General features: G+C 55.4%; 2 protein-coding genes across 2 annotated transcripts; one reads left to right on the forward strand and one right to left on the reverse strand.

The window, feature by feature from the left end:
- Positions 1 to 365: 365 nt before the first annotated feature.
- LOC34617676 (ribosomal large subunit pseudouridine synthase E) lies at positions 366 to 1,913 on the reverse strand. The gene is made up of 4 exons (XM_026337972.1): positions 1,842 to 1,913; positions 1,524 to 1,631; positions 1,196 to 1,264; positions 366 to 743 (listed from the first exon to the last, which is right to left on the reverse strand). The coding sequence occupies exons 1-4, from the start codon at positions 1,911 to 1,913 to the stop codon at positions 366 to 368; spliced, it is 627 nt and encodes a 208-aa protein (XP_026193757.1).
- Positions 1,914 to 3,143: 1,230 nt separating this feature from the next.
- On the forward strand, positions 3,144 to 4,112 carry LOC34617677. The gene has a single exon (XM_026337974.1). The coding sequence runs from the start codon at positions 3,144 to 3,146 to the stop codon at positions 4,110 to 4,112; it is 969 nt and encodes a 322-aa protein (XP_026193759.1).
- Positions 4,113 to 13,974: the final 9,862 nt, after the last annotated feature.

Below are 13,974 nucleotides of genomic sequence, written 5' to 3' on the forward strand. Positions count from 1 at the left end.
AAGAATGAACACTGATTTGTTATTTAATGGACCGGTGACAACCGAGATCTACACTCTTTACCTCAACGACGACGGTCAGGACTGAGAGAGAGAGAGAGAGTGAGAGAGAGAGAGTATCCGCTTCCCCAGCACGCGCATATATATACATATATATACATATATATATATATATATATATATGCTGCCCCCCTGTGAGCGTGCAGCTGTTACTCGCTACTCCAGATAAAAAAAGGCTGAATTACAGACAGGCGAACAAAAGCACGCAGCAACGAGGGGTGTTGGCGCTGTTTTAGGCAGACGCCTCTGCTCTATTTCCCCAAGGGTGCATACGTAGCATGGGTGGCTTCCCACGGTACGGGCTGTCACTAAAAGGTTTCTCCTGGTTGGAGGAACCGCCAGTGGCCGAGGGGTAATTGCCCCAGATGTACGTTTCCGATTCTGATTCTGTGGATTCGGAGGACTCGAAGACCAACAAGCTCGCACATTCTTCTAATTTGTCTGTTTCTGCCTTCGCGGAGCTCGATGGTGAAGAACACGCTGCGTCGAGGTGCGTGCTGCTGGCAGACAGCCGCGTCTAAATGCGCAGCCTCCGCAGGATGCGCAGCAGGAGGACAGTCGTTGAGCAGCCGCTTGGCCACTTGCGGATGCACGAGCCTCACCACTGCAGGAAGCAGCTCGCAGCCGTCCAGGCTAAGTCCTGACTGTAGGAGGGTAAGAGCTGCATCCGAAGGAGGGATATCGACCTGACGGAAGGCGGCCAAGAGCAGCACACATAGAGTGATGGCAAGGCACAGTGACCCTACGCTCGGAAAACGGGCGAAGACGATCACTGCGAAAAACGTCTTGCGAGCCAAACAACGGAGGGGCTTCTGTTGAGAGGGAGGGGGAGACAGACACGCCGCGATGTCTGCACAGATACGTTGCTTTAGGCTGAACAGTTACGTAGTCCTCCTGGAGCCAAGCGGAAGCGGGGGCAGCGCGGCACCCAGAGGAAGTCCGCTGCTAGAAACATGCTTGAGAGAGGGGGGGCTTAACGGATCACCATACGAGATACGATGCAAAGACGATCACGCCAGGCACTATTATAAGGCCTTCAGTTGAGCCAAAGACTTCTAGCCGCATGCCCGCGTCTGCTTTAGAGCGGCGGAATCTGATGCTTCGACACATTGCCAAGCGCAGGATGTGTTTCTCTTACCTGAACCAGATACTCCTTAGAGACGCTTTCCCCAGCTCCTCCAAGCAACTGAGCAGCGATACGCCCATCCTGCATTATCGCCGGAGCCAAACGTAACGTAATGCAGACGTGAAATGCCGCTTGGAGGCCTACCTGTGCTACTTTTTTCGCGGGTTGGCTGTAAGGGGGAGGCACCGCAGCTTATAGGAGAATGCTACAGCAAGCTGTAGCATGCTACAGCAAGCTGCAGGAAGTTGCAGCAAGCCACAGCAAGCTAGCTACCGCCTTTTTGCATACATCGTGCCGCGCCAAGTGCGCTCTAGAGGGAGTATTTTCTATTTTATTTTACCTGCGTAAGCACTTGCAGCCCGGAGCTGTCGGCATCCAGTCTTCCTGCAACGACGAGTTTCTTGCAGCTCTGCACGTCAACGCCTTGGCAGCGTCCAGTGGGATTCCACTGATTTTCACGACACAACAGAGAGCGAGCCAGAGGCCTCTTTCTCGCTTCTCCGCGCGTCTGCGTCATATATCAGTTGGCAGCCGGGCAGACTGTGGGCATTCATGAAGAAGAAGGGGGGCTAGAGGCGCAAGCCGCAAGGCACTATTTTTCAGCCCATCTATGCTTACCCAGAGAGCCAGGCACGCTTTAAAAGAAGGGAGGACGAACCTGCTGGCTGTCGGCTTGGCAGGCAAGGTAGTGCATCGGCTTGTGCAGCAACACCGTCACTTTTTGCCGCATGAGTCGCTCAGCTCGGGGAGCTAGCTGAACGGGCGCATCGGGATGAACATAGGCCTCATTGCGCTCGAGACGACGGCCGTCTAAAAGAACTAATCCGAGGGAAAAGAAGGTGTCTCCCTCGCCTCGGGAGCAGAAACCCCTCAAAGCCAAGAGCTTTCCGACGGGGATGAGGCCCTCGGTGCTGCGGGTGCTCGTAACGAGCAGGCTGCCGTTGACTTCCTCATCACCAGGGGGGGCAGACGTTCTCCTGTTGCAGTATTTCGCTGAGTTCCCCCCCCTTTCAAGAGAGGCACCCGACTCCGTGCAAGCCCCCAAACGCACACTGCACGTGGCAGATATCCCGCCAGACTCTGACGCGCGATCGACAGCAGCAGCAGCAGCAGCAGTACCCGATTTGGCGCGTGCACGCGAAGCCGCCTGCGCTGCTGTCCAGCCTCGCTGCGCTTGTGCCGTCGGAGAGCATACACTTCGCTGAACGTTTTCCCACAGCTGTCTGCAAGAAGGGCGCCGCAGCGAAAGGAGGGACGCAGGGAGGAACTGCATTGCGATGAACCTTCCCCCTCCGAAACTCGGGTACTTCCAAGACAAACATTACATTGCTGACCCTTACCTGCCCCCACCGACTGCCCTGCACCCCGACGAAAAGAAAGCCGCTGCAGACGCCTTCTCCGGAGGGATATGAAAAGGTCCTGCCGTGATGCACATTCAAAAGAAGGCAGCCTCAACGGCAGCCTCAAAATCGCTTCCTTTGGCGGCAGCACGCTGCGTCTGCGGGTGTCTTCACAGCGGCAGAGCCAGCCTCCCATACACACAATATTCCACTCAAAAAGCAGTCAGCAGCCCGAATAAAAATGACTTGGAAGGAAGAAATTCAATGGCAACTCAAGGGTTGTGGGAGCGGGCACCCCCCCCCGGCTGGCCCCCCTTCCTCATGTGCGGTGCGCCTGTTCTATGAAGCGCTTGGTAGACTTTTTCTCCTTTGTTTCTCGACAAGGTCACCTGGCAGGCCAAGATTGCTTTTAAATATCTACTTTTGCGAGATTTTATTTCTACTGTAGCCACGATTGCCCCTTTTTGGCCCCGTCGGTATTTGCGCTCAGCTGCACGGAGGAGAGCGAGCCTGCGAGATCTGCGGCTACAGCCTTCCTCCCCCTGGCTGTGTGCTGCTTCGGCGGGGAGGGGGGCCAGCGCTTTTTGCCCCCTTGCAAAGGCTCCGTGTGCCTCGCTACCATGCGGGGAGCCGCGCAGCGGCTGACGCTCCAGGAGCTTCGACGCTTGCAGCAGAAGGCCACTACGGAGGCTGTGGGAAGCACCAATGTGAACGTCGACAGCGAAGGCGCAGAAAGAGGAGTTGGCACCGAAGAACCCCAACAGAAGGGGAATGGGCCATCTGGAAAGACGCTTGACACTTTTAAGAAGGGCAGAGCCGCTACCAAAGTGAAGAACCGCAGCAACAACAAAGCGCCTAGAGAATTCGGATGTCGCAGGCGCGTGAGAACGCACGGAGCGCTCGTGCTTCCGGACGGGGAAGCTGCAGCAGGGCCTTTGTTGCTGGCAGCAGCGCCAGTAGCTTCAGCAGCGACAAGGAGTCCGACTGCAACAACGCCTGAGGTAGAGGCGTATCGGAAAGCGGTAGCAGCTCATCAGCTGAGGAAGCTGCGGGGGGGTCTTGAGCAGCGCAGTGCTGGCGCGAAAAGCCGAGATCCGCGATTCTCGAGTCTGTGTGGGGATCTTAATGTTTCTTCGTGTTCGAAGGCGTATGCTTTTGTAGAGGAGCAGCAACAGCAGCTGATGAGGCAGCTGCAACGCGTAGTCAGGACGGGCAGGGTGCCAGAGGGTACTGATGGCGAAAGCAGCAAAGGGCGAAAAGCCAGTGCTGCCGAGAGGGAGCAGGCAGCAAAGCAGCTGCAGAAATTAGAGTCGCAACAGCAGCAGCGCGAGAGACGCGCAGCAACTGCGGCTCTGAAGGCCACACTGAGCCGTTCCGAGAGGGAGAGGATCGCTGCTACTGGCAAGACGCCTCACTATGTGAGCAGACGCAAGTTGCGGGAGCTGCTGAGGGAGCAGCAGATGCAGTCGAGGTCTTCTAAAAAGCAAACGCAGCACGAAGTTAAGGCATGCAAAAAAACGCTTGCCAAAGAGCGCAAAAGGAATTTCATCCCTCAGCGGAGGGCTAAGTTCACAGAAAACGGGCAGTAAAAGCTCTTTGTTGTTCAAGAGCCACAGGAGGGCGCAGTTTCAAACAATTGCCTCCCGAGTGTGCCTGTAAGACATGCAGTGGGGTCAGCTAAGGAGGACCACAAAGGCCGCCTAAAGTAAATACACTCCAGTGGTTTCGAGACTCCCTACGACTTGGCACTTCCAAGTTCAAACTGGCCTAAGCTCTTTCTGTTCAAGGTCGTCCTTTTTGTAGTCCATCAGCAAGCCAGCTTGGCTGGATGCTCACCGGTGTCGCTGTGCAGCAGCAAGGAGTGGAAGCTTGGATGTGTTGCGAGTTCAGGGCATCTCCAGTATACCTGTCTTACTGGGCGTTTTGATAGAGGTCTGTGCTCTAAGAAACCTGCAATAGATACAGTCAGGCAGATAGAGGAACACGCATATACATATCTATATGTGTATATACATACAAACACACCCACACACACGTACACATAATACACACACACACATACACATACACACACATACACATAATACATACACACACATACACATAATATATAGACGCACACATACACATTGGCATGCATACATGCATACACACATACATACACATACCCATATATGTATATATATCGCCGAGAGGCTTCATTACTGCAGCATGCGGCCAAGAAGCCGCGCAGCAGAAGCCTTTTGCCCCGTCCGTGGCCATGCTCCCGCCTTAATAATATCCCTGATTACTTTTTTTCTAGTCTGCATCCTCGTATGTCGGTGACTGTGTTCGACCCCCCTTTCCGTCGACCCCTTCGAGCCTTCGGCTCGAGAGCGCTTCTGCATTTCTTAGGCACTGGGATGGGGGAATGAGGCCCCCTAATGCGGCTAAGGCTCACCAATCCACCGAGGGTCGGGAAGTCGCTGGCCACTGTACGCTCTGAAGAGTTGTCCACTTGCTGCGACACACCCCCCAGAAACAAGGCTCAGATCACAGCTGCAGAGCAAGAGGCCGTGCAGCCACGAACCGAGTCATTATCAGCCTCGGGAGGCTCCTCGCTTAGCCCTCAGCGCGATCGAAGGAGTCGTTACACCGCCCTAGATGCATGCCAAATAGTTACCAGGACAGCTCTGTAGAAAGCCAGTTCCGCGTCCACCACATCCTGCCAATCCTCAGGGTAGCCCCCTTCCTGCATGCGCACATGCAAGAGCAGCTCTGCGCAGCAGGATGGTCTCGTTACGCTCACTCCCCAGGCTATACACAGCCTCACAATAAGGGCTGCAAACATGTCTGCAGCGGCGGCTGCTTGCAGAAAGTCTCGGGGAAGGCTACAGACTCACCTCTGTGGCCTCATTCTGTTCCAGGAGAAGCTGTGCAAGCTGCACCAAGTGCGAGGCGTAGCCGTACGTTTCCTCCAGCCGACCAAGACCTCCCGATAAAACTGACTCCGCCACTTCGTACGGCGAGAAAGGGGGACCATCAGGTGTAGCAGCAACTGACACGGGCGAGTTGTTAGCTCCAAGAATACACGAACGCGCTGGGAAGGCAGTAGAATCCTCCTTTCTAGAAGCAGTGGCAACCGTCTGGCCATCGTCTGTCGAGCGCGCAGCCGTGCGGCAATCGCTATTCTGCGATTTGTCCTCTCTTTGGGAGTACCTCTCGCCACCCGAGAATCCACCCTGCCTCTTACTTCGTTCCATCAACCGCTTGACACGCAATTGTTGGCTGTGCCTGAAGGCAAGAATCACCAGAGACAGAAGAAAGAACACACATTGCCGCAGAGGCATTGCAGAGTGCTGCAGCAGCTCCCTCGATGCCGTGCTGTACTGCGCGGACCCCCTGTCGAGAATACACGTGCAGCGGCTTGCACGGCTTTCGCTGGCAGCTGAGATAGACTACGCAGCGTGAGACAGCCTGCGCTGCTCAAATCCTCCTGCCTCGAGATGCTGCTTCACAGGCCTGCAAGCTGCTGCTGCGTGCAGCCCAGGTGGAAGAACCTCACGGACTTGAAGTGCGCACTGATGCGCTCTAACAGAGCCGTCTTCCGCATGATAACCTCGATAACGCCTGTCTTCATCGGACTCGAAATGGCAGCTTGCAGCAAATCCCTGAAGGCCAAACAGAGCCGTCGGAGAGCAGCAGAAGCAGCAGCAGCAGCAGCACCAGCGCCCCATGTGATCCCGTCATCTCTAGAATTAACTATGCATGCATGCATGCATGCATGCGAGCATTCATGCATGCAATGTACCCCAGAGACCGACATACACATGATGGACCCTTTGCCATATATATATATATATATACATAGGTATATATATAGGTATATATATAGGTATATATACATATATATAGGTGTATATATAGGTATATATACAGAAAGCGGGGGAGACCTACATGACGGAGATGTGCAGCAGCGAGTTCCAAGGGTACTTGAAGAGGAGATACACTGCAGTCTCCACAAAGCCACACTGAACTACACTTCTGGCTACAACCTGAGCAGGAAGCAGAATGCACACAAGCAGCCCAACTGCGAAGCCTCACAGCAAGGTGGCTCGGCCAACTGCCTCATGACAAAAAACACTTTTAGCGTACCAACACTTCATACACACATAGACGCACACCTTATATATATATATATATATATATATATATATATATATGCATATATATATATATATGTATATGTATATACTGTACACCCCTACACACATCAGACACCCCTACACCCCTACACATGTGAACCAGCTTACACGTTTTCCCCATAAGGCAGCACAGAAAAAAGAGCTTGCCAGAGCATTCAGGCACCCAGCAAATGACTGAAAAAAAGGAACCTTAGGCTGCGAAACCTCTCACCTCCGAGTTTGTCCTGAGAAGGCCCTTGACAAGCGTCAGCAATTCGAGCGCTTCCACTCCAACCGCTGGAAAAGATCCATTCGGCAAATGCACTTGCCGTTGGGTGCCACATAGCGGCCGCAAGAAGCTGTAGCTGCTGTCAGTGTTGTAAGAGCCGTCGGGAACCTCGGCTCCATTTTCCTTAGCTGGATCCTCTTCCACCTCCCCTTCCCAAGGCGCTTGCTGCTGCTGCGTGTCCTCGCAATGCTTCTGCTTCTGCCACGGATACAGCACCTGTTTTACGTCAAGCCTCCACGTGGGAGGCATGCAGCTGGCAAAGACCAACTGCTGCAACAGTTGCGGCAACTGTGCGGCAAAACACACACACAGACGTACACACGAAGGCTGCCCAGGTGGCACAAGGGCTTTGCGCATTTAAAAAAAGACGGAGGACGAGGCGCGAGATGCACCAAAGACTCCGTGCTCCACGCTCTATACTATGGACCGCAAAACTAGACAGCAAAGCTTTGAATGCATGCGGGTAAGGCGGACGGACTTTTGGAACGATATGGTGCTCAACGAATTCCCCTCGTTCAAGCATCTCCAGCCAGTCCCGTGTACTGCTCTGCTGGCGGGGAAGGCGAAAATAGGGGGAAAGCGAGCATTCGTCCTCCCACTGCCTGGAAGGCTGCGTTTTTCCAACTGTCTCTGTGTCTTCCTCAGTGCGCTGCCCTAGCTGCTCCGGAAGCTTCTGGCTGCTCCTGAAGTCTCTACCGGGGGCGGTTGCCTCCTCTCCTTCGGTGCGTTGCTGCTGCTTCTGCTGCGTCTGTTGCTGCTCGCGCCGCTTTTCCTCCGGAGGCAAAGGGAGCCGTCCGGAAAGGCCTTGCTGATTGGAGTCGTTGCTCAGCGTGCTGAGTCTTGGGGAGTTATTGCCAGCTTCGGCATGCGCGGTGCCTCCCGCTGCTGCTGCTGCTCCCTCGGCAAGGCCTTGCTGCCACCGCTGCGCGAGAGGCTCGGACTGCTGCAAATGGTGGGAAAAGTAAGGAGTAGAGTGCGGCAGCTCAAAGGATCCGAAAGGTGCCGCATCGGCATCGTTCCCTTCGTCTTCGTATTCATCCTCCGCAGGAAGAAGAGACGACTGGCGCTCGAGCTGCTGCGGCGTGACATCCCCAGGATCGCATGCGTTCTTGCCACAACTGCGTGCAACACACGCTTGTCGCAACGCCTCCAGCTGCTTCTGCTGCTCCATCGGCTGCTCGAGCAGCGCCTCTGACAGCCCCTTTTGGTGCTCTAGGCTGCCTCCCAGCCGCTGCACTGTCTCCTGCTGCAGCGTGAAAGGGTCTCCTAACGTACTGCTGACGCCTGGGGAGCTCCGACCGCTGCATGTGAGCGGGTTGCCAATGCAGGTACAGTTCAGCACATCGCTCAAAATTGCGACTGCCGATGAGAGACAACTGGCGCACTGCGAACAAACCAAAAAGTGCCTCAACCCAGAAAAGGATACTCAAAACTCACGCGACCCTACCCCAAATGCCACGTGCTCCTCCTCCGTGTGTCTAGCTTCACAGGCAGCAGAAGGATATGACTTCTTGGCGCGCCTTCTCAGTAGAGCTGCTCGTAGGCAGCTCTTTAGGGGCAGCTACTGTAGCCTCTCAGGGAAAGACATACGTTCGAGAGAATCATGTCCATGAGAACCTCCATCGTCTCTTCGGACGTCAACTGACGCAACAGAACAGAAAAGAACTGTAAGGAGCTCCTCTGAAAGATGAGTTCGCTGCGCATCCGCAAACACCAAAATATTCGCTACTTCCTACATACTCCAAAGAGATCCGGTATGACATTCGAGGCTGTGCTTTCATACATCTATAAATACATCTATATATACATATAGGTATCTACATACATATATATATATATATGTGCATGCCCATTTCAGGCACAGGTGTGTGCCAGCTACCTCGTCCTTTCCCCTGAACTCTGCATCCTAAATTGGAGTATAATAATACGTCTCCCCCCCTCCCCATGGAGCCGGCGCAAGAATCAGATAATCGAACTGACATGACACACACACGCCGCTGCCGTTGGACGCTGCATTTCGCTTTCAAGGTTTGAAATTGAGGAAACCAAAAGCACTAAGGAAGCGTTTCGGCGCACACGAAGGCAGCAGTAGACGTTCGCGCCTCTAAGTGCAGCGGTACCGTATAATGAGCGTTACAGGAAGGTGGGGATCGAGCTGTGCAGCGATGGACTGTTGAAGGGCCTTATTCTTCGCAGACGCCGAGGCGGATGCAGCAGCTGCAGCTGCCGCTACCTCCGCAGGGTTCCCTCCGTTGAAACTCTCTCGCAGTTTCACGAGAAGCGCCTCGTTGTGATGGAGTGTTGCTGCAGATGAAGGGCAGGTCCTTTCGTGAACCCTCAGAAGCTTCAGCAATCGTGGAATAATGCTATCCAGCTCAATGACGCGCTGCACAGACGCGCGTCAGAAGCACATTTGAGGGGGAACGTGAAATGCGAAGGCCTATAACCTGCTGGTCCTCCTACCCACTGGCCATACACACCCCACTTCAGCACACCCCAGAGCGCAACGGCGGCTGGCTCACTGTATCTTCTTCCCCCAGGTGGGAGCAAATCAGAGCCTTGTACAGATCTGTGAATGCGTGTCGAGAAACAAAGACGCAAGTTTGCATGCAAGCGTGGGTCCCGAGACGCCCAGCCCTTGAAAGCAGGCTTGGCGAGAGCCTCAGAGGGCTCTACATGAACACATGCCATAAAAAGCAGTGCCTTTGTTGGAAAACTGAGGGCCTTTAAGCGCCATAGACGCTGGCTGACTGAGGTTAAATTCAGCGCCCTGCGGTACTGATAAGTCCGTGTGCGCTAAACGGCATCTCGCTACTTGGAGTTTGAGCCTACCTGAGACGGATCTGCTGTAGAGGTGGGTAGAGAGGAGCTGCTCTGCATCTCCCCGCTGGCGTAAGTAGGCGCAAACCTGCAGTCGTCGGTGCCAAAAGGCAAAGCCACCGCGCAGAATCTCACAGCACTGCCCGCGACCCCTGCCTGCCCTCCCCCCTCCTGGTTACCACTTTAATGGTCGCATCTACCACTCCAAGACAGAGCAGACAGACCGCATCTGCCGAGGGGACCCCCCTCCGCGGCAGCACTTGCTGTGGCGAGGCACCAATACGCGTGCGAGGGTGGAGCAGACGGACCTCTAGAGGACAGCTCCTGAGAAAAGACTGCCAGCACCTGCTGAAATATCCTGCTAAGACTGCGTTTATCTGCATGCAAGGCCATTCGCACACCGCATGCATGCATGTCTGCATGCATGCATGCCCCCTGCTAAAAGAACTAGCAGAGCGTCAAACAAACGTTTATGCAGGGAGGTCACCAAGCTTTCCTCCTCTCCCCACAGCGCGGAGCGCAGAGCCGCACGCAGCATTCGCGAAGTCGGCCTCCAAGCCACTATCATAGCAAAAACATGCCCTAGGAATAACAACACCCCAAGCCTGCGATGCCTATTAGCCCCCCTTCAAGATGCCAAGGCAATCCAAGCTCAACTACGAATGAACGCACTGGCGGCTCGCTTTTGAGAATGCTCCAGAAACGGTCTCGAGCCTCCGCTGTCTCCTCTCCACACAGAAAAGCCCTTCACGCAGAATGCCACAGAGTCACACGAGCTGTCCATGCTGCACACAGCCAGCCGTGCCGCCCCTTCTCCCTCCCTCCCCTTCTCCCTCCCTCCCCTTCTCCCTCCCTCCCCTGCTCCCTCCCTCCCCTTCTCCCTCCCTCCCCTGCTCCCTCCCTCCCCTGCTCCCTCCCTCCCTGCTCGTGGCACTGGGTGGGGTTTCTCTGCAAAAACGCCTGCGCGTGCTTTCTGCACGCACTTGTCGATATCCGTTGAGCCAATGCAGAAGACTTCTGCGGCATAGAAGGGCAAAGCAAAGTGCTGCGCGTCTTCCGCGAGGTCGACCTGCATCTCTGTCAGCAGCCGCACCAACTCTGCCTGCACCTTGGACCGCGCAAGACTGCGACGCAAGCCACACATTCCAGAGGCACCCAAGGCTGAGCAACAGGGGGCTGCGCGAGTTGTCGGCTGCTGCTGCCCAGCGCAGAGTGGAGACGCTTGCGCGTCCGTCTGTAGACATGCATGAAAGAGAGTCAGGCGAGCAAGTGGCTTTCCGAAGAGCTACGAGGAGCCGACGACATGCCACAACGGCTGCTCCCTCCTTCCTCCCCCCTTCGCTCGAGGCCTCTCCCATATGTCTCCTCCACGGAAATTCTGCCCCCAAGAGCTCTACAACGCTGCGCGGGTTGTTGCACATTCCCTCAGCAGGCAGAGCAGGCAGAGCAGGGAGTCGATGTGCAAGGATGGGGGGCGATCTGACGAACAATTCCAAGAGACGCTCGTTCCTGCCGTGAAGCTCTCTGAGGAAATGGCTGGCAAGGAGGGTGGCGCGAACGGTGACCTCAATGTATTCCTCGACTGTCGGCAGTTCATCCGCTTTGATCGGATCCGATAGCGAGTCTTGCACGGATCCCCATGGGGACGGCTTCGTTCCCTCCTCCCGATTACGTTTCTACTCAAACACGCACACCAAGGACTGCTGGACGCGTCGCAAGACGCGAGGCTTCGCACGCGTAACTCCGCAGGAAGGAAGGAGGCGTCAACAATCGACACCACGTTTGCATGCATGCAGCAGCCACACACACTCAACACAAATAACCACGCACCTCATAGCCGTCAATGGCGGCTTTCAGTCTTAAACGAAACTCTGCGAAAAACGCCCAAACACGGATCCACGCATCTGGGAACCTAGTGCAAAACGAATGAAGGCTCCCAACATGTACACAGAAGCCGTCAACTGCCAGTCTTGAACCGTCCGTGCAAGAAGACTCCAATCTTGCGCGAAGCAGGCGTGTCTCAGTGCACACCGCTGCTGTGGAGGAGAGAACGAGAGCGAGGGAAAACAGAATGAAGCCCCTCACGCACCCGTCAATCCAGGAAAGAGAGATTCGTGCGCCACAATTTTCGGCTCCCATCTATGCACCGAGGAGGCGGCCTGGACTACCTGAAAGGAAGCGGGGAGAAAGGCCTACTAACCCCTAAAGCTCAAGCCACGAGGTGTATGGACAGCCGTACGACGGCGTGTCGCGTGCTCAGAAGGACCCTGTAAGGAGCCGCTGCCGGATGCGGGAAGAGAGCGGCCTAAACAACCAGCCCGTCTCCCCCTGACGCCAAAGTCAGCTCGCTGACTTTGGCGTCAGGGGGAGACGTTTCCTTGCAGGGAACGCACCTCTACGGAAATATCTCGGACCCACTGGAGGATGCGGGAGAGGCATTCCAGCAATTGAAAGGACAACTATGGCGCAAAAAACGCATGGCACACAGCTCTAGATCCCCCATACACCGTCGCGTGCAAGCATGCCCCCAAAATTCATCTGCAAAGATCTACAGGCCGCTCCAGTGCGAGAAGAAGCCCTCAGATGCAGGTGATTGAGCGTGCCACACACGCAGCAAGGCTTCTTTACCGGGTTTGACGGACGAAGCAGCAGCAAACACAAGCGAACGCGTGCTGCGCGCATCGATTCATTCGTGCCTAAATAGCTGCGTCAGAAGCAAGCAACCGCGATCCAAATGCGGTGCCTGGAGAAAGCTGCCCTCGGAAAAAACATATCTCAGGAAGGACGCCTCGCCTGAGCACTTCCCTTTTCTCGCCCTCCCCCTCTCTTCCAGTTCACCTGAGAGTCTCCTGCGGCTGCGCGTCTAACAGGCGAGCTGCGGCAAGGCCTGAAGAGCTGCTTGCAGACGCTTCCATCACTCGTGTCAAATAGTCCACGCCTCCTCCGACGCACATGCTGCAGAGACAGCAAGGCGCGGCAGCAGAAAAAATCCTTGCCCCCGCACAGCCTTCGTGAGGCAGCGCTGAACGGGCTATAGGGCGCACACGCGGCTTTCCCCCTAAACCATGTGGAGATCTTAAAGCTCTGCAGCGTGCGATGCTGCCTCAGAGCTTGTTCGAAAGGAGATCGTCCTACTGGCGAATGGCAGATGGATGCGCAAGGAGCTTTGCTGCGTCTGGAGCATTGAGGAGAGCCAGCATGGCCGCAGCTGCCGCAGCTTCTGCAGCCGTTTCCTCCTCTTCCTGAGCTTCTGTCTCGCTCTCCTCAGCGCTCTGAACACACTGCTCAAGGCGGAGGGCTGCCTCCGAGTGGCGCTGTTGCACCTGCAGGTGCAAGGAACTCCGGAGTACGAACGCATCGAAGAGCCCGCTGGATAAAACACGCATATTGCAGCACAAAAGCGCATAAAACGACTTACTAAGCCCTAGGCGTGCGTAGCGGAGCATGGCTGCATCGAATACAATCTACCACCAAGAGATTGCAAAGAGCCAATGTTCCCCGCACATATCAATATTACCACTCTGACACTAATTCAGTTTCCACCTGCCGCTCGGGAGCACAATGAAGGGCACATATTCAAACGCTCACGGCCTATGCCCCTGGCTAGCTGGATCTGACTCATCATCTTGAGCTGCCTGCATCCCGAAAGCAGCTGCAGATCCAGCTGTTGCTGTTTCTGCAATCGCAGCTCTCAGAGCTAGGCACCTGCTGCCAAGAGCAGGTTCCTCTTTAGTCACCGCTGCTCTGACACGACGCTGCCGCTGCCTTCCTGCCGGTGTTTCCGTGCAGTACAGGACAGCTACGCCCTCTGCCTTGCTGCTGCTGCGAACGCTGCACAAAGTCTCATACAATCGAAGCCGCCAGCTTTGCTCTCCTTCTCAGCGGCTGCAATGCCTGCGTAGCCTTCCCCTTGGGGGAGATCCACAAGATCGCTATGAGCTGCTGCGGCTGTGTCTGGTGTTTGCTCCTTTGGCTCCACTTCAGACAGCCGTAGCCTGCACACGTCAGGAGGTAACAGTCCGCCTGCACAGTCTCAGAACCACCTGTTGCTTGATCTAAAGATGGTTCGTTTTGCTAGGGGGTCACTCACGAGGTACAAGGGGACACACTTGGTTGTGCGCCTGCGCTCCAGGCGTACAATCGGCAGCCCCCATTCCGCTGTGGCGGCTGCAGCAAATG

This window comes from Cyclospora cayetanensis, unplaced genomic scaffold (genome assembly GCF_002999335.1).
Source record: "Cyclospora cayetanensis isolate NF1_C8 unplaced genomic scaffold, CcayRef3 CcayRef3_contig_218, whole genome shotgun sequence".
Taxonomy (NCBI): Eukaryota; Apicomplexa; class Conoidasida; order Eucoccidiorida; family Eimeriidae; genus Cyclospora; species Cyclospora cayetanensis.